The sequence below is a fragment of the Cibotium barometz genome, chromosome 62 (genome assembly GCF_041138505.1).
Source record: "Cibotium barometz isolate CiBa-2024 chromosome 62, ASM4113850v1, whole genome shotgun sequence".
Lineage (NCBI taxonomy): Eukaryota > Viridiplantae > Streptophyta > Polypodiopsida > Cyatheales > Cibotiaceae > Cibotium > Cibotium barometz.
Window position 1 is genome coordinate 25,685,706 of NC_141107.1, and position 25,296 is coordinate 25,711,001.

Here is a 25,296-nt window from a genome sequence, read left to right on the forward strand (position 1 = left end):
CAAAATCCTTAAAAACATGGTTAATGATAATAAAGATGATTTGGATTGAAAATTTTATTTTTCTATGGAAAGTTTGAACAAAATATAGAAAAACAAAAGGAAGCATACTATTTTCATTAGCCTTTGGATTCAAAGCAGTAAATTGTATGGAATAAGCTTAAGAGTCAAATTAGCCAATACTCTTACTTAAAAGCATCTGGAAAGACGGAGATTGGAAAAACTACTCCCATTGGATGAGAAAATGATAATGGATGTTTGGAAATATAAGTGGCTCAAAGGAAATAAATATTTGGAATGAAAAAATAATAAATATCAAGTAGGATACCTAGTGCTATTGTTCCACTTAAAGATGGGACCCCATGGTGGTAAATTGAAGCTTAGATAGGTGGTATGTTACAAAAGTACAACTATAACAAAGAAAAGGATCTTCTAGCTAATCACCACACTAATATTTTAAAAAAATAAGATGGAAATAATAAATAAATATCAAGCAAGATACCTAGTGCTATTGTTCCATATTAGTAGATCCAATTGAAGAAGTCATAGAAAAATAACACCATTTTGACCAAAAGACACTTTTGCTTAAATAATTTTGAAATGACAATAGAACTGCACCACAAGAAGATAAAAACAAAGAAAATAACATCATCCATTTGTAATGGCACATACACAAAAAAGGTATAATGCTAATTCTTAAAATATCATTTTTGTATAATAAAAAAAAGTGGACAACAAAAGTCTTTTGGAGCTCTTTGATATCCACTCCAAAAAACTAAATTTTTAGATTTTTAGAGTTCTTTTGTTTGCACCAAATAGGTTCTCTAGTTCATCCCCCGTGCTCCTTTAGAATTTTATTTCAATGTAATATTATGGATGAAACTGTTACATCGCGGTCGCCACCACCATAGCCAAAGAGGGCTAAGCTCTAGTCACAACCCAACCCCATAGAGGAGAATGTGGATAACACCACACTCCCGGACACTTATAGGGGCCTACCCGCCCATAAGCCTACCCAACTGCCCTCACGCCTAGACCCCAGATGCACCCACCGTCTGCGCTCCGGCATCTTTCACAATAATATGTGTGTTTTTAAGTCTTCTTTGTTGGTATTTTCTTCAATATTGACTATATATGTACTTGATTTATTTGAGTTGATTGTGGTTGTCTTCTAAACATTGTATATGGTATTAGAGCAATTCCTATGTCATTGAGAGATAGAGACAAAAGGGATCGAGGCCTTGGAAGTACTTTGTCTCAAAGTCCTTATCAAAAAACCTTAGTAAATTGTTAAAGAATGTACATTATCTCAAGGTGCCACAATGGCCCTAAGTGATATCTTGATGATGCAAGAAAACTTGACAATAATATCTACAATGTACGGAAGTTTAGGATGCAAACACTACTTATCAAGATCAAGAACAAAAATATCTACAATGTATGGAGGTTTAGAATGCGGACACTACTTAATAGGATCAAGAACAAATGGAAAATTATGAATGCTAAAGAAGCAAGACTAACCCATGTTGGAGAAGAAAGAAATTAACTACGCAAAAGAGCAAGCCAAAGAAAGCTATTGGATGTAATTGGATTTATATAGCAAAACTTCATGCAAATGGTTCAACTGACAGGCAAAAGGCTAGTTATGTGCTAAAGAATTTGTTCAAAGATATGGTGAGGACTCTGATGAATCATTTTCGTTTGCTAAAAAGATGACCATTTCTAGACTAGTGATTGCATTGTTAGCTCATTATAAATGTCCACTTCATTAAATGGATATGAAATAATGCGTTCTTGAATGGAAAATTGCAAAAGGAAGTGTATACGCAATTCTCCCTGGTTATGTTAGTGCCACCTTTCTAAACAACGTGTGCAGGCTTAAGAAGATGGATGTGAATAATGTCTTCTTCAATGGTTTGGTACTCCAATTTGCTCTCCCAAAATAGTGTGTTCTCTGATTTTATAGCTTTTGAAATGGGGAGGAGTGAAATATATCTCTCTACCTTTGTCAGGGATTAGACACTAGCATTGCGTGACTCCTTGTAAAGACCTTCACATTTTCATAAGGAAATCATGAAAACTTCACTCATAGTTGATAAATTTAATGGTAATGGTTTCCATACATGGCATGAAAGATGGGGTTTGGGGGATAGTAAGTGGAAGGGAGAATTGTCCCGGATTAGAAGGAGAAGAAAAAAGGTTTTGGCCTGGAAGAGAGGAGAGAGCCTTAATCATCATTGCATTAAGACTAGGAGATAGTAAGTGGAAGGGAGAATTGTCCCGGATTAGAAGGAGAAGAAAAAAGGTTTTGGCCTGGAAGAGAGGAGAGAGCCTTAATCATCATTGCATTAAGACTAGGAGATAGTTTCTATCATGTAGCTTGTAACAACATGTGGGAGCTCAACCAGATGTGGAGTCCACATGCCGGAGCTCGGACTGCAGCTGCATCTAGGGTCTAGGGGTGAGGGCGCCCAAGTGGGCGGCTGGGTAGGCCCTATAAGTGTGCCCAAGAGTGGTGTGTTATTCACATTCTCCTCTACGGCTGGGTGGTGACTAGAGTTCTTGGCCCTCTTTGGCTATGGTGGTGGCTACTGCGATGTAACATTGGTATCAGAGCCGGCATAGTTCTCTCTCGCTTCTTTGAATGCAAACAAGCTCCGAAAAATAATAAGATAATTCTTATTTTCTTTGCAATGGTTAAATTTAATCTTCTTCTTCTTGTTTTCCTTTTGCAGAGTGTGTGAGCGTGTGTGTAAAGAAGTTGTCAAAGAGAAAATTGCATTTTCTTTGTCTTATCTCTTCGAGAGAGATGCAAAATTGTGTGTGATAGAAAGAAGGTTTCTTTGAGTGTAATTTGAGGAGGAGGCAAAGCTTTGTGGTGTGTGTGAGTACTGGAACACTCAAAGGGAAAGGGGAAGAAGCGCCTACGTAGGCCTAAGCCCATGCTCTCGTCCCTCGAGACAAGCAGGCAGCCAGCAACAAGGTCTAGTGCGAAGGCACGGCTTAAAGCCTTTCACTTTGTGCCTGCAGGTGTATGGTACTCACGCAAAGCATCGGGCCACGATATGGTACAACCAACGAGAGAGAACCGGGGCACAAGAAATTTCTTCCACGTGGTGTGAGTGCTTGTTTAACAAGAGAGAAGGCACTTTCTTGTCTGCGCAGCCACACGCGATGGGGCAAACGACAGGCATCCGTTTGGTGTCATTTTTCATGCTCTTACCTCTCGTGTTCATGCGTACGGGCATCCGGGAGGATACAAGCAAGCTCGAAGTTTGGAGCACCATCCACTTCGAGGTTCCATCGATGATGATGCAGTACGCCATCGGCTTCAAGCTTCCATGAGTCGGCACACTCAGGGACATATCGGGAGCCTAATTTAACATTTTTGGCTCTGAGTGTGCATAGTCACACATAACATTATCTATGAGAAGGATTCTCACGTATCTCAAAAAAAAAATTTGCCATAAAATTGGTGCCATCGTTGTACGAAGCTATGACCAAACAAATGTTTTATGAAATGACTGTGCAAATGTTTTATGAAATGACTGTGCAAAGATGGATTTTGTTTGTCTATCAGTGTAAGGTGTTTTGGAGGCATACCTAATCCACATATAGTAGCATGTGTATATATACAACTGGGTAAGTGATAAACAATTTCTCGTTTATTTCTTTATAGTAAATCATTTCCCATAACTGAAATGGTTTACAATATTTTTTCACATAGGAGAGGTGTCCAGTGAGATCACACTTGTAGAGGTGTATCTGGATGGTACTATTAACTTTTAAATGTGACCATAGATAGCCTATAAACATGTCCGTTGAGACATGGTTGGCCGTAGAGACATAGATATGTATTGCCAAGCAACCAAAGTGGTTGCAAGAGTAGACATGTCGATAGACATGTATCTACTCGTGGTTGGGAGTGGTTCTCTTATTGGTTCATGTTACTCTTTATTTTCTAGCAGTGCGTAATCACTATACATCACATAGATACTGTCTATGTGGAAATCATCTTCATTGTGTAAACTGTTCTTGGAAGAATGCAAGAACTTTTGGAAAGAGGAAAGTGTAGATTTCTTTAAACTATGTGTAAGGTCAATTGAACTTTACCACATTATAGAACAATTTGTTAAAGAGTTGTAACAGTTGCACAAATTTGTTGGATCAAAGTCCATGTGGTTTCTAACCACAAGAGGAAAACATCTTTAATGTCATAGAACATGCAAAGGAATTCCTTGAATGTCGGAGCACATTCATTATGAGGTTCTTGAGGTAGCCCACAATTGAGAGACTTGACTCGATCCTAAACCCTAATCAACTCACAAATTTGTGTTTACACACACCTTACTTGCATACAACTCTCTATAGCACTTCGAAGTTGTATAGATCCTTTTCTCTCATTTCTTAGAGACAAACAGATACTCTAATGCCATATATTTGTTTTTGGAAGGAAAACACACTCAACTCGAATGAATCAAGTAGTGAAATCAATAACTGAGCTAATCACACTTACTATAAAACATGGTTGGGACTACAAGAGAAACTATGCCCATAATTAGGAGGCTTCCTCAATCCCAAACCCTTATCAACTCACTAAGTCGTGGTTACACATCCCTTAAAAATTTTATGAAGCACATCGAAGTTATATACTCATTGAAAGTCATGATACTTCATTGACATGTCATCCATGTACAACGAACCTATGAGTTGGTAAAATGCATGTTTTACTAGCCGAAGATGAAGGTGTATGTCCAAGACTGTGTCGTGAAGTGTCGTGAGTGCCAAGTCAATAAGGCCACCTTAACACTGGAGGATTGTTGCATCCTTTGGATATCCCAAGTGGTAAATGGCAAGTATTTCCATGGACTTTATTGTGGAATTACCCCGATCCGGCTTAGAACATGATGCTATTTGGGTAGTAGTTGATCAACTAACCAAGATGACTAGATTCTTACCGACTAAGTCGTGAAGTGTATGTCCAAGGCTATGTCATGAAGTGTCCTCGGTGCCAAGTCAATAAGGCCTCCTTAAGGCTAGAGGATTGTTGCATCCTTGGGATATCTCCAGTGGTAAATGGGAAGTATTTCGATGGACTTTATTGTGGGATTACCCCGATCCACCTTAGAACATGATGCTAATTGGGTAGTTGTTGATTGGCTAACCAAGACGACAAGATTCTTACCGACTAAGTCGACCATAAAGATTCTGAGTTCATTTTGGAGGACGTAAATGTCCAAGCATGGTAAGTATTTTGCGTACTTAACACCAACCACAACAGGCTAGGGGCCTGAGGATCATGAAAGAAGGCTGATTATAAGAATCAAGGCTTATAATAACTCATAATTGAGTTATAAGTGAATAAGCAACAATTCCTGAGATAACATCTCTAGTAGAGGTACTATTGGAGGTAGAGCTAGTGTGTTTGGAGACAGTTCAAGACATTGGAGACACACTCCATGAATATGGAGCACAATCTATATATGGACAAGTATTGACTTGGAACAAAGGTGCATTGTGCGCCCCAATGCTCCAAAATCAACAAGGATGCATTGACGGCTTGACATGTGGACATGGACTGTACTTGCAACCGCTTGGGGGAGGCAAGGTTAGGGGTAGGATATGGTCCGACTGAGGTGGTTTTCACAGCTCAACCAGTACCCGACCAATGTATGGCAACCTTCTTGATGTTATTTTTGGGTCTAAAAATTGATGGCCGACATAGGACTTGCAATGAGATTCCTACATAAAGGGAGGTCAAGGGACATTTGTAAGCATTCAGAGACGGGTTGCAAAGCTAAGACAAAGGGCTACAGAGGCAAGACCAAGGGAACAGCCCAGGCGCTGGATCAGCTAGTTTGTACAGCATACCAAATCAGATCTTTCGGATCATCAATGTATATATAGCATGTTTTGGCGATATATAGTAGATTAGGATTTCACACCTCTTGTCTCTCTCATCCTTTGTGTGTTTGCTAAGTAGGTTAGCACTAATCTCTCTTTTGCTCTGCATTAATCAGATCAGCTTCCGCTGGGATCCCAGGCATGGGGCATTGCAGCCACGAAAATTGCTTCCCCACCGAACCTATGGGCACAAAGCTCTATCAAGCTTGCAAGTGCTGGTTTAGCTTTCAGGGTCTCCTAGTGGTTTCAAGTTACCCAGGAACTGATGCCAGGACTCTACTTTGGTGTCATGATTGTGATGCAATACTGTATTGAGATCCAAGCATTTTGAACTCTTTTTTGTGGAGAAAGCAAGGTCCAACTTGTCTCATTACCTCCAATCCTACAAAACACATTGTAATCTTTTTTGACTGGTGGTTAGAACTCAATCCTCCAATTTGGAGACCATGATGACAGAATCTTCGCAGCAACCATCCTTATTTGATGTGATCGCAAGAGTGTTCTACAATGGTGGCATGTGGGATCACTGTACGCAACTCTTTGCTACCACAAGTCCAACTTTCAATGCCAGGTACCATAATTAGATGTCACTTCGAGTCAAATTCATCAACCCTGAGTTGCAAAATTCAAGATGAGGTTGGGCTTGCTCCCACTTCACACTGGATCTATGTACCCTTAAGGAAACGATTGTTGACTCTCATCATTGAGGGCATTTGTCCCACATTGCAGCCAACATAGAAAATATTTGGACAAGGTCAAAGAACACTGAATAGATGCACCTGGAAACAACACACTTCACAAACCTCTCCACATTTACAAATACACAGGTCTCTACACTAGAACCTCAACACACTAGTTTCCCACCCACAAATGTAGATGTGGAATCTCATCACAGTTCCCGCATCAATTTACAACCAAGCTATCTCTACTTACTGGTCTCAAAATATCAATTGGAGGTGGCCTCCTTTTGAGTTTGCACCACAATCCAGACTTCGTGTGAAGTGTTGCCCCAGTTACAAGCTCTACGTCTTCAGGTGAACCACGAAGCTCAAAGTTGAATTTTTGCAAAACCATGGCTAGCGCAATCGTAGATTCCATCAAAGCAAACTGGTCCCCCACACACTTGCGAGGGCCACCACCAAATGGCAGGAAGGAAAAATCTGCCATCACCTGTCAAAAGCAATTCAAATCAAATTTGTTAAGGTTTTTACTAATCAGACAGTTACGAGGCTGCTGCAATAATTATACAGAGTATGACTTGAATCCGAGATCTACTAAACAGGATAAATACGAAGGCATTACGGTGCCTACCAAGGAGCCAGTCTCAAAGAAACACTTAGTAGGCTGGACAAGTCTTCATTTGTAAGTAGCAAAAGTTACATGAAAATGTGTTTGAGGCCCACCAATTTGGATTGGCCTGCTAGGAAGGTGCATTGATAGAACATCAAGATATTGCCACAACAAATGGTAGTAGTCAGATAACCACAGCATGTGGATCCCTAGGGTCTTTCATATGTCTTTAGTTGCCATCACAGACCATTTGTGTTTGTGGCATCTTGTCAATCAGCCTAATCCCTACGATAGGTGCATGCACACAGGCATGCACATACACTTGTCCCTCCCAACAAACCCTTTCAAATGTTTTGCAAATTTACAGACATAACCACATGAATATAGAGGAACAAGAAACACTTCCAAATGTAATGTCATATAAATATAGGTGGACAAGAACAAGACATACATTGACATCATGCATACCTCATTTGGATATAGGCTACCTTGACCCCTCTTGGGATCAAAGCCTGCCCAGCCTTCAATGTCCTTTCCACTTTTTTCATGAAGGAACCTCTTTGGCTCAAACTTTTCTGGATTATCCCAGAAGTAAGGAGATCGGTGCAGATTATAAACCTGCAGAAAGCAAGCAGAATGAGAGCTGTGCCTTGAAAAGGTAACAAGCAGCTTATTGAGGGGTAGCAGTCCCATCTACGGCCTCCCAACAGCACAAGCTTGAAAATCTCTGCGCTAGAGTCCCACAGCCTAGACGGATTGTCAGATACTCTTGCTAGAGCAATTTCTTGGAATATCGAATTAGATGCACTGAATCTTTAGACACAATCAACCACTAAAACTTAAAGAGTTTCATCCACCCACTGGATCCCAGTGCACCCCCCTCCCCTTCCCTCTACTTTGGAGAATTTGCATTCCTGAAAATAGGTAAAAATGGCTGAAAAGCTGTAACAGACACCTCACTGTGCTCCCAGCACAGTACCTGGCTGGGAGCGCAGCAATCTGCCTGTTTAATTAAGCTGGGCTAAAAAGACTTACTGATATGAATATGTCCACGCCTTTAGGGATCGCATAACCATTTGCATCACCTTTAAAACCACCTGTAAAGCAAGAGGGAAAGTTTCATAGGCTGCATTTTGTGGTACGCACATGAAAACATTCTCAAAAGTGAATGCACATAAAAGAAGGCCTGCTAATATGTCTGATCTCTTCATGTTGCTCTTGAGCACATCCTTTCCTTTAGAAAACCCCGTATCAGAAGAGTAGTAAAAATAGTTGAATTTTACGTGTTTTTGTGAATATATGTATACATTCATGCATGCATATATATGTTTTTGTATATATATGTGTACGTGTACACGTGTACAAGTCCTCTGTGTGTGTGTGTGTGAGCAAGAATTGGACCCTACTCATTAATAATTTACGTCCTCGACAAATAAATCACCTGGTAGATTATCAGTTTGCAAGGACCTTCTGATGAGCAATGGTGGTTGTGGATAAAGGCGCAGAGCCTCTGCAACAATAAGGCGAATGTATCTGTGTGCCCAGTTGCAAGAATGTAAAAAATCCTGAAGTAGCAATTTGCAATCCCAACAGATAATAATTTTCTTTTATAAATATATTGCCAGTGCTGATGTAATCCAGAAATATATTGTTATTACTGCAACTTCTTGATATCATCCCAGGTAGGGGTTCTTCCTTCAAGAACACTATCAACCTCTTCTTGTGCCTTGGCTACCTTGTCAGGGTTCTGCTTATAACAAAATATATCCGTCAATGAGCACTAAAAGGCCCAGCTTACAAGATCCTTAGAAACCATGAGATGATTGTAACAAAGAGAGGATTTCCACCTGTGCAAGCATGAAAGTGGCCCACGTGAGTACCGCAGCCGTAGTTTCATGCCCTGCTATTAACATGGTCATCAAATCATCTCGTAACTGCAACCATAAAAACATTGAAAAAAAATTAGCTCCAGAGTGGTGATTTAACCATAATGTACCAAGGGAGAGTCATAATGATTTACACATCATTTCCCACCGCCGGCAGGGAGTTGTGGACAGGCAAGTTTGCCTGTCCATGCCTGACCAGCCACCTGGATGGGGGCTCACTAATGGGCATGGGTGGTTGTGTAACCAGCCTTGAACTTAACAGAGGAATTGTATGAGATTTCAGCTTTGAAGATGGTTTTGTTACAAAGCTCCAAACCACCACCCTCATCATGCATAGCATAGACCTAGACACTACAACATATCTACAACTATTCCTCCATGAACAACACACAGGAGAAACATTCCAACCTGTCTATCATCTGCATCTTCTCCTCTCATATCCACCAGAAACCTTAGTAAGCTCGCATCCTGTCACAAAAAGAAATTCCAATGAGGGAAAACCTCCTGTTTTGCCATTGATCTTTGGGAATGATGTATACAACAAGTAGAATGCACTCACCTTAACTTTTGAATAATCTCTTTGCTGTAAGGCTTCTGTGTCTTCCTCCTGCATTACAGTGACACCACGCACTCAAATGTGGCAAGGAAGAAAACCTTCGTTCAACAGAATTTCAATGATGTGGCCATACCCATGGGGCGAATGTCTAACAACAAGGGTTATAAAAACCCTTATGGGTGTATAAGTTCATGAAATGTCATCATCCAGTATTTACAATACCTGACGTGTCTCTCGTGCCCTTTTGATCAGCCCATCAAGACAATCATTGATGATCTTCAAGTCCTGCTGAAACTTCCGTTGGCGTGGAACTACCCAGCTTGCAAATGGGATTTTCCAATATGGGATATAGAATGTTGATCTATGCTCAGCCTCATAAAGCGTACCATAAACTGCCTACACAAGCAAGAACTAATGAGTCAAAACATCACCTTTCACAGCCAAACATTGATCAACTATTTTTCTTTTAAGATCATTCATCCTCTTTATTCTCATAGTGCTATCTATGGTGGTCAACATGTTAAGGACAAGAAAGGCTTAAAATCCATGTGAATATGATGAAGGTATTCAACCATTCTTGCCCTATTCTTGGATATATGCGAGTGTTGTCACCACAGCTTTGTTTTACCATGCTTCTTGTCAAGCTCCTTTGTTGATGCAGATTATCGGAGCAGACTTCCCCCTTTCTTGAGATGTGTGCTGTTGATGTGACCAGGCTGTTATGTTGCTCTTTGGCTCTGAGGCTTTAATAAGCCTTATTACTACAGCTTATAAGCCTTATGTAAAGGCTTTATACAAAGCCTTAAGTAAAGGCTTAGTCGGGCAGCTAAAAAACAAAAAGAGATGACGAACTGCAGAAGTTGGCGGCAGTTGATATACAGGAGTGGAGAACGGTACATCTAGGTCATCCTATGTTGCATACGAAAAAAGGTTTATGGCCTGATCCACAGCCCTAAGCCTAATTAAGAACAAGATGTTGAAATAAACATGCTTCAGACAAAGGAGAGAGAAGAAGAGAGAGATTGGTGTTAGGGTTTTTTGTATTTTAATATGGTACAAAAAGATGAAATGAAATTTATGTACATGGTTAGGCCCTTGGTCAACCCTGGAGGGGTGACCTCTGGCCTCTACATAACTTCTACTCACTAATGAGACTTATGAATGAATGAATGAATACTTGAATGATTACTGAATTATTGACTTTACGCTTTTATATTTGCTTGGGATGCAGTCGACCAGTAGCATGCTGTTGCCGGCCTGTTGCATGGACAAAACCCTAAATAAATACTGATAAATGTTACACTAATTCTTATGGTTCTACCCACACCTGCTGCCTATTGTCTAGCTCCTAGCCGCCTGCTGTACAGGGTCCTACTGCCAGCCGACAGGGTACTAGCTGCCAGCCGCCTCCACCGTATTTTTTTATTTTTAAGTATTTTTTAAATGGACCGTACCTCCACCGTATTTTTATTTTCAAAATTTAGCGATGCGTTCCGAGACCGTATTTGAACGTACTGTACCGAATCGAACATTTCGTACCTGACAACTATGACTGATTCTACGTACATACCCTTAGGGAATGCTCCCTCTAGCTTTGCCTGTTTTGCAGACCACTCCATCTGCTACCCTATTGCATCCTTTCTGCTGGAACCGTGCACTTTCCTTGGGACTATGCTTAGTGGACTGAACCTGAATGCTCTGATACCAATGTTGCATGCGCAGAAGTTTTATTGCCTCATCCACAGCCCTAAGCCTAATTCAGAACAAGATGCTGAAATAAACATGATTAAGCCAGAGGAGAGAGAGGAAGAGAGAGATTGGTGTCAGGGTTTTCTATATTTTACTATGGTACAAAAAGATGACATGCCTGTCTGTACATGGTTAGGCCCTTGGTCAGAACCAGAGGGGTGACCTCTAGCCTCTACATAACTTCTACTAACTTATGAGACTTATGAATGAATGAATGAATGACTTGAATGATTGCTTTATGCTTTTATATTTGCTTGGGACGCAGTCGGTCGTCCTGCTGCCAGCCGACAGGCCCCTGTGCCTTCCCATGTGCTGGTTTTGATGATGATAATGATGTTGATGATGATGCGATGCTACTGATGAAGATACTGATCTGATGCTGATGCTACTGATGGTGACCTGACTGCTTATTAATCAGGGATTAACGCTGTTCATGCCGAAGATTAGCCATGGCACGGGCATGCACGTGACATCCTAGGGTGGTTGCAAGTAGCAAAACATGGGCATTCAAAGGCTGAGCAGCCCATGCTCCATAGGCCCTATCGGCCAGCATTGGAGAGCACATAATCAGCATAGTGCCCAGTCGGCCAGCAGAGAGAGGTCCCAGCCACAAATGTGAAAAGGGATTGCATAAAATATTATTTTCGTGGACGGGAAAAAAGGGTGACAGCAGGAAGAGCAAACCAACTTGATGTAGGTGCTCGTATATAAGCAGCCCTTCAGTCCTTGCATAAATATTCTTTCATAGTTCAGCAGTTAAAAACAGCAGCTAGCATGTGTGCTTGAGTCTCTTGACTTGTGCATACATCTTCAGCAAAAGCACCTTCATGTGCTTCAATCCAATGCAGCAGAAGAAGTCATCTTCAGCATTCAGCCATCAGTCCCGCATCCCCTCAGCGGATCTGGGTGTGCATATTGGCTCCTGAAGTGGCTTCTAAAGTGTCTTCAGACTACTTGATGGTTCAGCCGACTTTTAGTCTACCTCGTCCTTGCATTTGGCATTCCACAATCAACTGTCATCAGTAAGTGTTTCTGCATTTGTAAAGAAGTTCTCCAAAGCAATAAAGCAAATACTCCTGCTTGCAAGAGGGGGGCCTCAAGAGGGTAGTTGGGACCCAATCTAGTGTCAACTCTATCTCTACAGCACTATCTCCTATGTATAAAGATTAAAGTGGATTGCTTAAGCTCACTAAAAGAAAAGGTATAAAGAAGGCTTTGCTGCGAGTTGCACAATCAAACCGGTTGCATGAGCTAAATCAGGCTTGGGCCAACAAGCTCTAGCCATACAATTATTCGTAATGTGGTACACCTTGGCTGTGTGTTGATCCTGCTTCAAGCTAAAGGGTGCTTCCAAGGGAGCTATGGCTGGGTGTGCTATTCCCCAGTGATAAGCTTGCCACCTCTCATCTAGGGTTTCCTACTAATCCACAGTTATTTTGAACAAAATCTGGATTCATAATTTATTCGCAAACTTACAGGTTAGGGCTTCTCTAATCCCACATTTCCTGTGTGGATGTTTCCTGCAAGTAGCATCATTGCTATTGAAATATCATCTGCGTTATAGCAAATTAGCCATAATTTGGAGCAGAACAGAATAAACTTCGGCATACTTATGAATTTAATCTAGATTTAAATTTGAGAGGTGGGCATCACCAACACTAAAAGACCTCTTAGCTGAAAGTGAGCAAGAAGCTGAACAGCTAACCTGGATGACGGGAGACATCCTGTTTATGCATTCAAAATCATAGTTGAACACACTTAATCCAATGATGTCCAGAGCCAAGCTGGAATACTCTTGCTCCATGTCAGCTTCCACATAATTAGATTGCCTTGCTTCAGCCTCAAGAAGCATGGTCTCGAACTTCTTCACTGCTCGCATCGTGCACTCACTGAAAACATTCACCATTGCCTCCAAGTATGCAGCATGAAATCCAGGAACAATGGCTGGTCAATAGTGCAGATATCATTTCAATTACATATCCAACAAAAAGATGTGTCTGAATTTCACGGAATCAAAAAGTATGTGTCGCCATTTCACACATAACCAGACTCAAGAAACTAATATGCACTTTCAAGAAACTCATAAGGTGTGGGTCATTCCTTGCATATAAGGCTGGTTACAAAGCATCTCCCACCCTTGGCATGGATGGAGAGTCAGACAGGAAATCTCTCTTACAACTAAGCCCTCTGCTGACAAGCATCCATGATGATCTGTAACCAGCCTAAGAGTAGAGAAGTTACAAGTGGAAGCAAATGATAGCCGTTACAGTAAAAGAGACACCATGAAGCTCTACTTACCCCTTCTCCTTACTCTCCAAGTATCTAGATCTGCTGGAATCAATCCTTTGCCCATAATTGGCTCCAAGATGTCTGCAAGCACTCCCTGGATGAAAACAGATGATGGTAACCCACCATGCAAGATCAGGGAAACTGCCAAAACAAAGAGAATAATAGACACCTCTAAAAGTGGAATGCACATGATTGATAAGCCCGCGTGTCTAGAAAGTATTTCAAATCTCCTTATGAAATACTAGAAAAGCAGTTCACAAAACATCAAGAAGTGACTGGGACGAATTCACAAAACGAGAGATGACCACAAGATGAGTACGCTAAGGGAGAATAACAAGCGTGTCTTTAAGAGAGCCCCTAAGTCCTCAAGGAGGGGGAATGTACATTTGCAACTATGCATTTCATGCCACCATCCATAAAGCAGTAGACCATATCCAACATCACAAAAAACACATGCAGCAAAGCACAAACACTTTGAGAAGACAAAAAAGACAAGTAGACCAGTGCCAAATCAAGACAAAATGCAAACGTCTGAAGCTACCTTGTCATATCCAAAAGCATTTTCCCGGAGGATATGTCGAGCCACAATGGGGTCAGAGACAACAACAAAAGCTTTTGGTCCAAATGCAAGCTTGTAGACTGGGCCATGCTGCATGACAAAAACATTATCAGAATCAAGTACTAAGCATTTTTTTCCCCAACAAACTCACAAGTAGGACAACACACACACACACAAATTGAACTCTAAGCTTCTCCAGAACTAGTCATAAAGAGCCAAGAAGAGGAAGGGGCAGTGGCAGTGGCAATAACCTCCAGAAACCAGTCATACAGCGCAAAGAAGAGGGGTCTGGCAAAAAGATCTGAGACTGCACCCTCGGCGACCGGCATATTGGAGAGGCCTCCTTGGTTCAGGAGATTAGTTAGAAGGTTGCTAGCATTGTCAAGGATAGTGCGGTGCTCACTCTTGCCCTTCTTAGCATCATTCTGTCCTGCTTGGGACCTGCACAATGCAATGCAATTTCTCTTAGACAGAGAGGCCTATACCATGAACTGTCAGCACTAAAAGTGAATCCATAAACCTTAAACAGTGCCATTTGACATCAAACACAAACCATCCTAAAATGTAAGCGAACCATGAACCCTGATCTCAAAACTGAAAGCCATCTCATTTTTTTACAGGAAGCCATAAACCCATGAATTCTAAGCCGAAACCTTAAAATTATCAACCCCAAATTACAAAGCTTAAGCAATTAAACCATGAGTTGAAACCCTAAAATGTTAGCCATTTTGGGATGATTGATGTACCTGATGAGGTGCAGCCTTCTGCTGCTGCTTGTGAAGGCATTTTTCTGCCTCCAATGTAACGAAGGAGGGCATCCATCCTCCCCTTGCAGCCTTCCTATGCAGCTCCCGTTGCAAAGGAGAGCTGAGCCTGAGACCAAAGCACGCATGGCCACCAGCTTCCCTCCACAACCGAAGAACTTGCCGAGAGAGAGGGTGGTAATGGAAACCTTCGACAAAATTTAACACCCAAATGCGATTTTACTTCCACTGTCCACACCAATACACGATCATGGCCGACCAAATTCACACTTTCCAATTTTCAACTTAGTAAAAAGCACTTTGAGATGCTTTTTTAGTCCTCCCAAACACAAATATGGATAAGAAGGGGGTCAGTCACACATCCATAGGGTGAATATATGTATAGTGTGCCCTCACAAGGCATCTTGATTAATAAATACGGTATAAGAAAGCAAGCCTGTTTTCTTAGGTTTAAACTAGAATGCTTGGGCAAGGTTTTCCAAGCCATACATCTATACCGATTGTTGGACATACCATCCATTGAACCGAATAGCGTTCCAACTGAGAAGCAAACTATGTAATAATCGGATCATGTAGCGACCTTAGATATGTACCCTTTTTTTTAATGTGAGCATCGTACCAATTGTTGGGTGTGTACAAACATATCGATTGTTAAAAAATGTTGTTATGCTACCCAAGTAACTAAAAAATGGAGGCAAGCACAATTGAGGTGGTAATGATGTGGATACATTATTCCACTTTGTGCTAAAGGTCACGAGTTTGATTCATGTCCTCATGCTTCCCACATCCTCTATAGACCTATGGTGTGTTCTTGATGTGCTTTCTTATTAAGGTAGTAAGGACCTCTTTTGCATGGGATTTCTTCCACATGCAATCCTATGTGTTATAAGCCCCTCCTCCCCCCCCTCCCCCCTCTTTTTCTTGGAGATTGATTCATGTCCTCGTACTTCCCTACACCTATGGTGTGTTCTTGGTGTGCTTTCTTATTAAGGTAGTAAGGACCTCTTTTGCATGGGATTGCTTCCACACACAATCCTATGTGTTATAAGCCCCCCCCCTCTTTTTCTTGGGTGCACTCCCTCAAGTGGTATGTGCTAGCTCAAAGGGTGGTGGGTGGGGTTTACATGGTGAGTGAACCCTCTTGAAATTTATCATGAGGTGGTGACTATGGTAAGGGGGCCAAAACTCTATCGCTTCTAGTAACTCAACAAATAAATGAGTATAAAAATAAAGCAGGTGACATGCTTACAAACTACTTGTGAAAACCATGCCTTACTCATATTTTAGTGGTATGCATCGCTTCAAATGCATAAAAGTAGGCTCATTGTTTCTTTTTAGGGTTGAAGAGTCAAGCAATGGAAAATCTCTCAAAACACTACAACAAGTCGAGGGCATAGCAAAGATTATTTGCAACAAAAAGTCAAGGGGACTTAGAATAAATTTGGGGGCAAAACATCGAGCCTTGCAAGAGTCTTCAGTTTTCTTTCCATACTTCACAAGAAGCCTCGCAAATTTGTGACTTATTTGCAAGGCATATTGTGAATTTGTGCTAGGGTTTTTCCAATTAGTGAAAGGTCATTGTTTTTCCAATTAGTGAAAGGTCATTGTTTTTAGTTTTATTTAATGTTACATATAATACTCCTAAGAGAAAATAAATCATTTTAATCTCATTATTCATAGTGATAATCATGAAATTGTAGAAAACTCATACACAAAATAACATCATAAGAAAAAGAAAAGATGTTGCTTGTGCAAAAGTTAAACAATTTGCAAGACAAAATGTAATCTTGATCTTTATTCATCCATGAGATGATCATTGGCATCTTGTGCTGAATCTCATAGGCTCATAATGTCTATCTCTCTATATCTATAGCTATAGATAGGCCCACAAGCCCACAGTAGATGAGAGGAACTTGACACCATTTAAATTTCATCATACAATTCATCCCTTAATATCATCTTCTAGATCTTGGTTCTCTCTACGCTTGTTTAATTTCTTCATTGTCTTCCATACCTTCAGCTTGGTTTTCATCGATGTTGACTTGATCCACATTGAGGTCCTCTCCATCCATAACATCCATGTTCACTTGATCCATGTTGGAGTCCTCTCCATCCATAACATCCATGTTCACTTGATCCATGTTGGAGTCCTCTCCATCCATAGCATTTGTTATGCCCTCTAGCTCCTCGTATTCTAATTCTTGATACATCCATTTACTCCTTGGAGCAACTTGTATAATATACCACCATCTTTGAACATTGTTGTTGGGATGAAAACAACCTAATGTATATACACAATACAATTGCCATTTGTAAAGTAATCATTAACACATGCTCTTATAATAAATTGTTAATATGCCTATAATTAAATTAACATATATCCTATAAGATGGATATTTCTTTTATACATGCTCACATTATTATGAGAGAACATGTGTGTCACTTTGGTCTATCCAAAGTCTCATTGAGTTGATTGCAAAAAACCCACTTGCATTCTTTCTAATAGTTGGCATGGGATTTGTGCATTGTATCGCAAACTAGTTGACATCCGAATAAAATTCTAAAACTCTTTAAAATTCACCTCGATGGTATCTTATATTATTCCACATCGTGATTGAGTCATAAGATTAGGATCTCCCGATAGATGTGTCTATGAATGATGAGGCTATAGGCATCTACATCCTATTCGGCACCCAAATCCATGTGTTACCCTCATAGGTAGTAGCCTTGATCTTGAAGAAGATAAGTTGGAATCCATTGAGAGGTAACTTGTGGTTTGGATTGATTTTTTGGGTTTTTTGATAGTGGGTTGGTGATTGAAAACTAGTGGATTTCTTTGTTGATGCCCTACTAGTAGTTAGTTCAGTATGGGGGTAGATGAAGGTGCGGATCTTGAAGATGAAGAACCTTGAGGTGGTGAAGTGGATGTGGATGTGGATGGGAAGGGAACGACATTGGATCGTTTGATGTTGAGGCTTTGTTATTGTGGCATTCAAATGCTTGTTTTGTTGCTTTGGTCTAACACATTTGATGTGGAGGCAATTTTCGTGGAGTGTAAAAGTGTAGGGTTAGAATTTTTTTCCATTGAGACACTCCTTGTGGCCCAGACGATTCCGCATTAAGCCACTATCATCCAAGTTCATCCAAGAACGACATGTTCTTTTAAAGTTCCTACGAGCATGACCAAAAAGTTACCAACCAAGTGTCTGTTTATCACCATAGATGATAGTTCTCATAACAAACCAAGTACTTTGGTATTTTTGGCACTTGTACCCTCTATTCTCATGTTTTACTTTTCAAGTTGAGGTTTATGCAACTAATTCCTTGTAGCAGACGAGAGTAGCACCCATGTCAAGCATAGCATTATAGAACACTTTACCATAGGAGTTAGGCAACTCAATGGGTGTTCTGAGACCTGGGATGTGATCCTCCATGTTGTCGATTACCTCTCCAACATAAGCTTGTGTAGTAGGTCCAAGGTTTGCTTCCTGATGTTGAAGTTTTTCCCATCTTTCCCTTAGCTCCTGTTGGGCTTGGATCTTCTTTTGAGCGGCCCTTTCCATGGCAGCTTTCTTGTCATGAGAAGCATGTAAGGATTCTTCGGTGAGGGGTCCATAGGATTTTTTAAACTTACTAAGATTCAACTATGTCAAGAGTCTCAACACGAGTACCTTGTGGAGTAACTTTACAAACCTAAATGATCCCTTTCTAGTATATTTGAGCTTTTTCTTTTCACTACGAATAAGTACAAGATCTCCTACCTCAATCTCCTTGTCCTTGAGATTTTGGTCAAACCACTTCTTTCTTCAGTCCTTTTCTATCAGCATGTTTTGCACTATAATTTGTCTTCCCTTTGTAAGTTGTTCTAAAACAAACAACCGGTTAGCCAATTCATTACCATCAAGCTTTTCATTTACAACTACCCTTAAGCTAGAGATCATGAACTCCCAAGGCATTACTGCCTCAAGTCCATATACCATCTTAAATGGCGTGCAACCATTTGCAAATTTGTATGATTTGCGATTGGCCTATAAAGTTGCTACGAGCTTAGATTCCCAATCAGTGCATTAAGCCTCAATAGTTTTTGTCAATATCAAAATAAAAACCTTATTGGTGCTCTATGCTTGGCCATTTACCTATTGTGGGTAATATGGCGTTGTCTTATGGTGTGCAATCATGAATGTATTAGTTCTTTCCTTTTCGATTTCTTCACCTTTGTGCAACTCAATTCTCTTCTCTTTATCAAATTTTTACTTGTTTCAAAATCATTCTCAATTTGTTGAAGCTTTGTCTTGAGTTCATTAGAGTGATTTTCCTCCTTTTCTAGTTTATGCTCATACTCCTCTTGGGTCTCTTGCATTTGCTTTGATTATTGGTTTACCTGCTTTTGCAACCTCTTAGATTCTTTCCTTTGTCCTTCTAAAGCATTCAAATTTGCATCAAAACATGATTTCATTACATCTAGATGGGCATTTATCCCTTTCATTATAGCTTCATGTTTTTTATGCTTCTTTTTGAGCTCCTCCTATTAGCTAAAAAGTTTACGATTTTCTCACTCCACTTTGGAATAGCCTCAACCTTGAATAGTGTAACATCCGATAACTCGTCATCAACTCTTATAACCCACCATGACATGTTTTTTACAAAGTCTCACAACTACAGTGAAATCGAATTTGAGAAGAATCAATAAACCACCTTGTGATTCTCCCTGTGGAGCATGGTTTGTTAACAAGGTACAAGAGGGCTTGATGATCAACATAAAAAATAAATTTATTATTAAGAAGGTAATGCCTAAATTTCTTAACATCATATACCATTCCTAAACACTCACGTTCTATGGTGGTATAATTAGTTTCAACCTTATTCAATTGACGGCTTGCAAAACTTATAGGATAGTCCAATGTATAATCACTTGGCTGGGCTAGGATGCATCCAATTGTAACGTTAGAAGCATCAATATGCACATGGAAATAACATCCCAGTTTTGCACTCGTAGTATGGGAGCGCTAGAGCTAAAGCTTGCTTCAACGTGTCATAGGTTTGTTTGCGTTCTTCTGCCCACGTAAATATAATGAGAAGCTTGTACAAAGGTCTAGCTATCTCAGCATAGAATAAGATGAATCATTAACAGTAGCCAACATGAACCATAAATCTTTGAACTCCCTTGTAGCTTGTGGGCGGTGGTAAGTCTAAAATGACTTTGATTTCACCCTCATCTATAGAAATACCATTTTTGGACACTATATGTCCCAAGATCACTCCATGATTAACCCAAAATTGGCATTTAAAAAGGTTTAATGATATGTAATAAAGCCTACACCTTTCAAAGATCTTTGATAAGCATGCTAGATGTTCTTTCCAAGATAAATGAATAAGTCCTTAAAGGTAGTGTTCATAAGCCTTTGTGTGTTGGTTAGGCCAAATGGTCCCACCTTCTGTAACAAATACTATTTTAGCTCGGTCCTCATGTGCCTGAATATCCATCTAAAAAGCTATAAGCTTCCTTGCCTGCAACTCGCTCTAGCACATGTTCAGAATAAGGAAAGGGGTAGTGATCCCTACGGGTGGCAACATTCACCTTTTTGAAATCCACACACACTCTAAGTTTTCCATTTTCTTAGGCACAACCATAATAGGTGAAACCCACTTTGAGTATTTGATCTCATAAATGAATCCACATTCAATAAGCTTCTCAATTTCTTCCTTCACAATTTTGGCATATATTAGGACTCATTGGATGGGGTCATTGCTGGACTAGTCTCACATTTAGTACCATTGGAATGGTGTGATGTACAACACTAGCAGGAACTTCCTTCATGTCATCATAAGTCCAAGCAAAGTAGTCCCTATACTCCTTGAGGAGAGCTACAAGTTCAGCCTCCTCGACCTTATTTGAGTCCTTGTCTATGTAGAGAGGCTTAGGATCTTCTACTGGTTTAGCCAAGTCTACTTCCTTGACCTCTGTAGACCCGTCTCATAGACTCCTCCGCTTTCACTTGTGGGGTTATGTTTGGAATTATCAAACACTAAATTGCATTTTCCTATGGTGTATGACTTGTAAATGTTGGGCACAAATTAGGCTCATTTTCCTTTCTTTCGTCAGTCGCTTCAGCTGTTGCCTTAGTCTCTCGTACCTTTTGTGCGAGTTCGCGATTTTGTTTCCTCCTAGCTAAATGACTAGACTTTGGTTCATCAGAGACTTTCATCGTATCATCAATTAGGAGTGGCCTACAATACTTGACCTTTTATAACTCCTCTCCTCAATTATCCATAGACTTTCGATGTACGTCTATTGCACCCATGTACTAGAGCCATTGGGCAGCGGTAGTTGTTCTTTTTGCAGCCTTATATGATGATTCACTACACAGCATTTATGTCTCCGCTATCTTCGGAGATGCTCCTTGGTGTTTTGAAGAACTTTATCCCTTTCTTCAGATTGGGAGTCTGTATTAGCTTCGGAGGTAGCTTCTTTTGATGTTGTCAGCTCTGTTTTTCTTGTGGTAACTGAGGAGTTGGTGTCGCTTTCAGTCTGTGATTTAGACTCCTCATCACTATTGGTGCTTGAGCTTAATGCATCCCATGTGGAATCAAGTTCACTATAACCAGTCCTCTCGGCATCAGAAGGTAGAGCATTAATCATTCGTAGGGGCACAACCTTAGGGGCTCCTCACCATCAAGTGTAACCCTTGTAGATCCTCTAGCTCCCAAGCTAATGATTGTAGCCATCATATATATCCAGTTTAGATCATCTTCAGGCTCAATAGCTTGTTTTTTAGCATCTTTGTAGGGTGGGTCCTTCCCTATATCGGTCTCTTCTCTACAAGTATAGCAATATTGCAAAGGGGTCGAATGGATGGTAGTATCAGATCTCAGGTCCAATAGTCCACCACTACCCATTGGATGTACGTGATGAAAAGATGCAGGGGGGAAGAGAGCTTGAGCTCTTGCAAGCACACACACACTCACAAAACCCTAATAGAGAACACACAAGGTGAGAGACTGAATATCTTCTTCTTCTTCACTCAACACTCAACACACCATATACAAGATAAGAGTACTCGTAATATGAAAGGTACTCGACCAATACATACACGGGTTCTCTATAGTGTGAACCCAACTAAATGAGCTGGCGCTATAACTATGTCAGTCTCTAGAATGGCTGTCACACAGCCTTTCATCCCACTGGCCGCATATCACCCAAGATCTCACCAACCATGCCAGTGGTGTAAGTGCGGGGCCTATCCCCCAGGCGGGTCATCAGTGTCCACCGCCTCACTAGATGAGCTCGATATCTCAACAAAGATGCAGGGGGGAAGAGAGCTTGAGCTCTTGCAAGCACACACACACTCACAAAACCCTAATATTTTCTTCATCTCTTGGGATATCTTACTCTCCTACATAACCAAAGCAACAATAGAGGTGAAGAATTCATCTAACCTAATTTTCTCGTTGATTTCAGTGGTTGGGTAAGGGATTGAAATCATAGTTATCACTAGTAAGGACGTTTTTCTAAGCACATCTATGACCATATTCTCCTTCCCTAAACTATATTTAATCTCAAAGTTGAACTCTTGAAGAGTCTACATCCATCTTTTTTGCCTCGTATTGATATTATTTTGAGTTTTAAAATCCATTTTAAGCTCTTATGATCATTTACTAAGGTGAACTTCTACCCAGAAACATAGTGTCACCAAAGCTTTAAGGTATGCACTATTGAAAGTAGCTCTAAATCATGGACATCATAATTTCTCTCATGTGGCCTCGAGTTTCGGGATCATATACTATAAGGCATCCATTCTACATTAGGATTTCACCAACGACAAATCTACAGGCATCAATGATCACTCCAAAAGACTTTCCAAACTTTTAGCTTTAAAATAAGATTTTTACCAATGTAGCCTTTACCTTATCAAAGGCACTCTAACACATAGGGGTCCATCAAAATGGAGTATACTTCTTAAGCACTTAAGGGATCCCCTCGGAATTGGGCCTTTGGCCTGTACATTGCATTTAAAGGTGCTCCAATGGTGACCAAAATTTGTAAAAGTGAGGGTGGTATATCCACATATTCACTCTTACAAAGTTTGGTCACACCATCGAAGCATAAGAGTACAGGTTAGAAGATAAGTGCTTGTACAACCGATGGTAGAGATTTGAAGAGAAGAATATTGAATGAGGCCTATGATAGTCCTATATAGCAAGACACCCTGAGTATATAAAGACTTTCATGGCTGTAAAGACTTTCATGGCTGTAAAGAAAAGTTTCTTTTAGCTTAGAATTAAGAAGGATGTATTGTAGCGTGGTATTCAACAATGCTTAATACGCCAAGAGATCAAAAGATCACATTTAAAGTGTTGTATGTACCATCTATCACTAAGACTTTGGCATTGGTTGGACAAATGGGAGAGAAAGGATTATAAGTGAGATTTAATAAGCATGGTTGCTTTGTGGGAGACTTCGAGAATGGTGGATTTAAGCTCATTGTAAAGGGCCAAAAGGAAGGAATATTATTTACTTTGGATGCAGTTATTTGAGAATTAAAGTCAGCCGCCATGTTTTCATGTAGTCATGGAATTGTGCCAAACACTGATATGTGGCATGAGAGAATTGGGCATGTGAACATTCAAAAATTGAAAGCTAATGTAAACAAAATGCATTATTGGTTGGGTGGTTTGCCAAGGTCCCAAACTAACATGTATGTGATGCATGTTAGTTTGGAAAGCAAGTAAGAGTGTCATTTCCCAAGGGTCAAATAAGTAGAAGACCTTTTGGAGATTGTGCATAGTGATTTGGAGTCCTATACAAACCTAATCCATTACTGGAAGAAGTAGGTACTACATCACATTCATTAATGACTTTAGCAAGATAATATGGATCTACTTCTTGAAAGAAAAGAGTGAACCTTTGGAAAAGTTCAAAGAGTTCAATGCTCTTGTGGTGGAAAAAAGTTTGGTTCACCATCAAAGCACATTTGGTTACAACGTGTGAGCCAAAGGCCTAGTTTTGACGGGGCTCTCTACCCTCACTCTTACAAAGTTTGGCCACCATTGGAGCATATTTGGTTGCAATGTGCATGCCAGACACATACACATACTTGTAAATTTTGGTCACCATTGGAGCTCATTTGACAGCAAACAAATAGAGACCAAAAGATGTAACAATCAAATAGAGAAGACAAATTACATTGAGAAAAAGTGAGACACCAATAATATAATACTAAAAATATAAAGTACAACTTGATATCAAACTAATCATCATCATTTCCTTTAGCTCTTAAAACATCTAATATACTCTCATGCTCATCTACATTAAGGATCCAGAGAGGTCGAGCACTGCTTTTGCGGCTCTGAACTCGATTAGCCCAAAGCTTGATTGCAATCACAAGATGACTCAAAGAAGATATAGGCCTCATAATCAACCTTATACTACTAGAACTGCATATATCTCCTATGCTTGGGAACCTGCTGAACCCCATGACCATCCATGGCATCCTTGTTGAGAGTGCTCTTTGACATAGAGCATCTCAACAAATAGTGGTCCACCTGCTCCTCATTGCCATTCGGGGGAAATGACAACAAAGACATTATCCATGGGGTCAATAAATCTGTAAGCTCATCATAGTCAACTGCAAACATAACACTAGCATCATGTGCCATAAGTACAACATGCATCGAATGCTCAAGCGTTATCACTCACTCACTCACCACTCACTCACTCAAAGGATCCTCCATATAGACATGCCTTGCTGCTATTGTTAATTAAGCGATTACACCTAGGAGCACAACCATTAGAAGCCCACAATACCCCCCACATCATCCGCATCTAGAATTTGCCTCCTCAAGGAACCACCTCTAAGTGTGCATGGTGCTATGCCAAAGAATGTGAGAGGTAGCTTTCATCTCACCTACTATGTGTGGTCTACATATGGCCGCTACAATAGTGTGAGACGGGCGGCCAATGCATCCAAAGTATTTCTCTTCTTGATGGACACATATAAGTGACAAACACTATTGAGGACCTCAACCCCTGCTCTCTCCTCTCTCGACACTCACTAATTCGAGCAATAGTCCTACATTTGGCTAGGTTAGGATGGCCAATAATGGATGTGAGAACAATAGATTGTGACAAGGGAGTGAGATCCTGAAAAAAGTTACGAATGATCTTAGACACATGATGACGTATGGTTGGCTTGCCTATGGTGGCTCTTGCATCCACGCTCTCACTAGAAGGAGGAGGAGGAAGAGGAGGAAAGGGAGACTCACATGCTTCATCCAAACCAAGGGGGGCAATAGTAGGGGGCT

At 40.5% G+C, this 25,296-nt stretch overlaps 1 protein-coding gene across 2 annotated transcripts; it reads right to left on the reverse strand.

Moving 5' to 3' along the window:
- Positions 1–6,662: 6,662 nt before the first annotated feature.
- Positions 6,663–15,358, reverse strand: CYP97B3 (cytochrome P450, family 97, subfamily B, polypeptide 3). 2 transcript variants are annotated; one of them, XM_086795694.1, is made up of 14 exons: positions 14,977–15,358; positions 14,482–14,671; positions 14,213–14,320; positions 13,681–13,765; positions 13,088–13,326; positions 9,856–10,029; positions 9,637–9,684; positions 9,486–9,545; positions 9,039–9,125; positions 8,850–8,938; positions 8,633–8,724; positions 8,227–8,288; positions 7,660–7,809; positions 6,663–7,071 (listed from the first exon to the last, which is right to left on the reverse strand). In XM_086795694.1, exons 1-14 carry the CDS (start codon positions 15,120–15,122, stop codon positions 6,805–6,807), a joined length of 1,797 nt encoding a protein of 598 aa, XP_086651820.1. In that variant the 5' UTR covers positions 15,123–15,358; the 3' UTR covers positions 6,663–6,804. The 2 variants fall into 2 exon arrangements, with proteins under 2 accessions (XP_086651820.1, XP_086651821.1); XM_086795695.1 differs by lacking the exon at positions 13,088–13,326 and having other exon boundaries at positions 9,856–10,025; positions 14,977–15,340.
- Positions 15,359–25,296: the final 9,938 nt, after the last annotated feature.

Excerpts from the sequence above, each read along its gene's own strand:
- CYP97B3 (XM_086795694.1), bottom strand. The coding sequence starts at position 15,122 with ATGCGTGCTTTGGTCTCAGGCTCAGCTCTCCTTTGCAACGGGAGCTGC. Across the intron at positions 13,766-14,212 it reads ATGCTTTTGGATATGACAAG|GGAGTGCTTGCAGACATCTT; the intron begins GTAGCTTCAGAC and ends GTTTTCATCCAG. Across the intron at positions 10,030-13,087 it reads GGATGTCTCCCGTCATCCAG|GCAGTTTATGGTACGCTTTA; the intron begins GTTAGCTGTTCA and ends TTGCTTGTGTAG.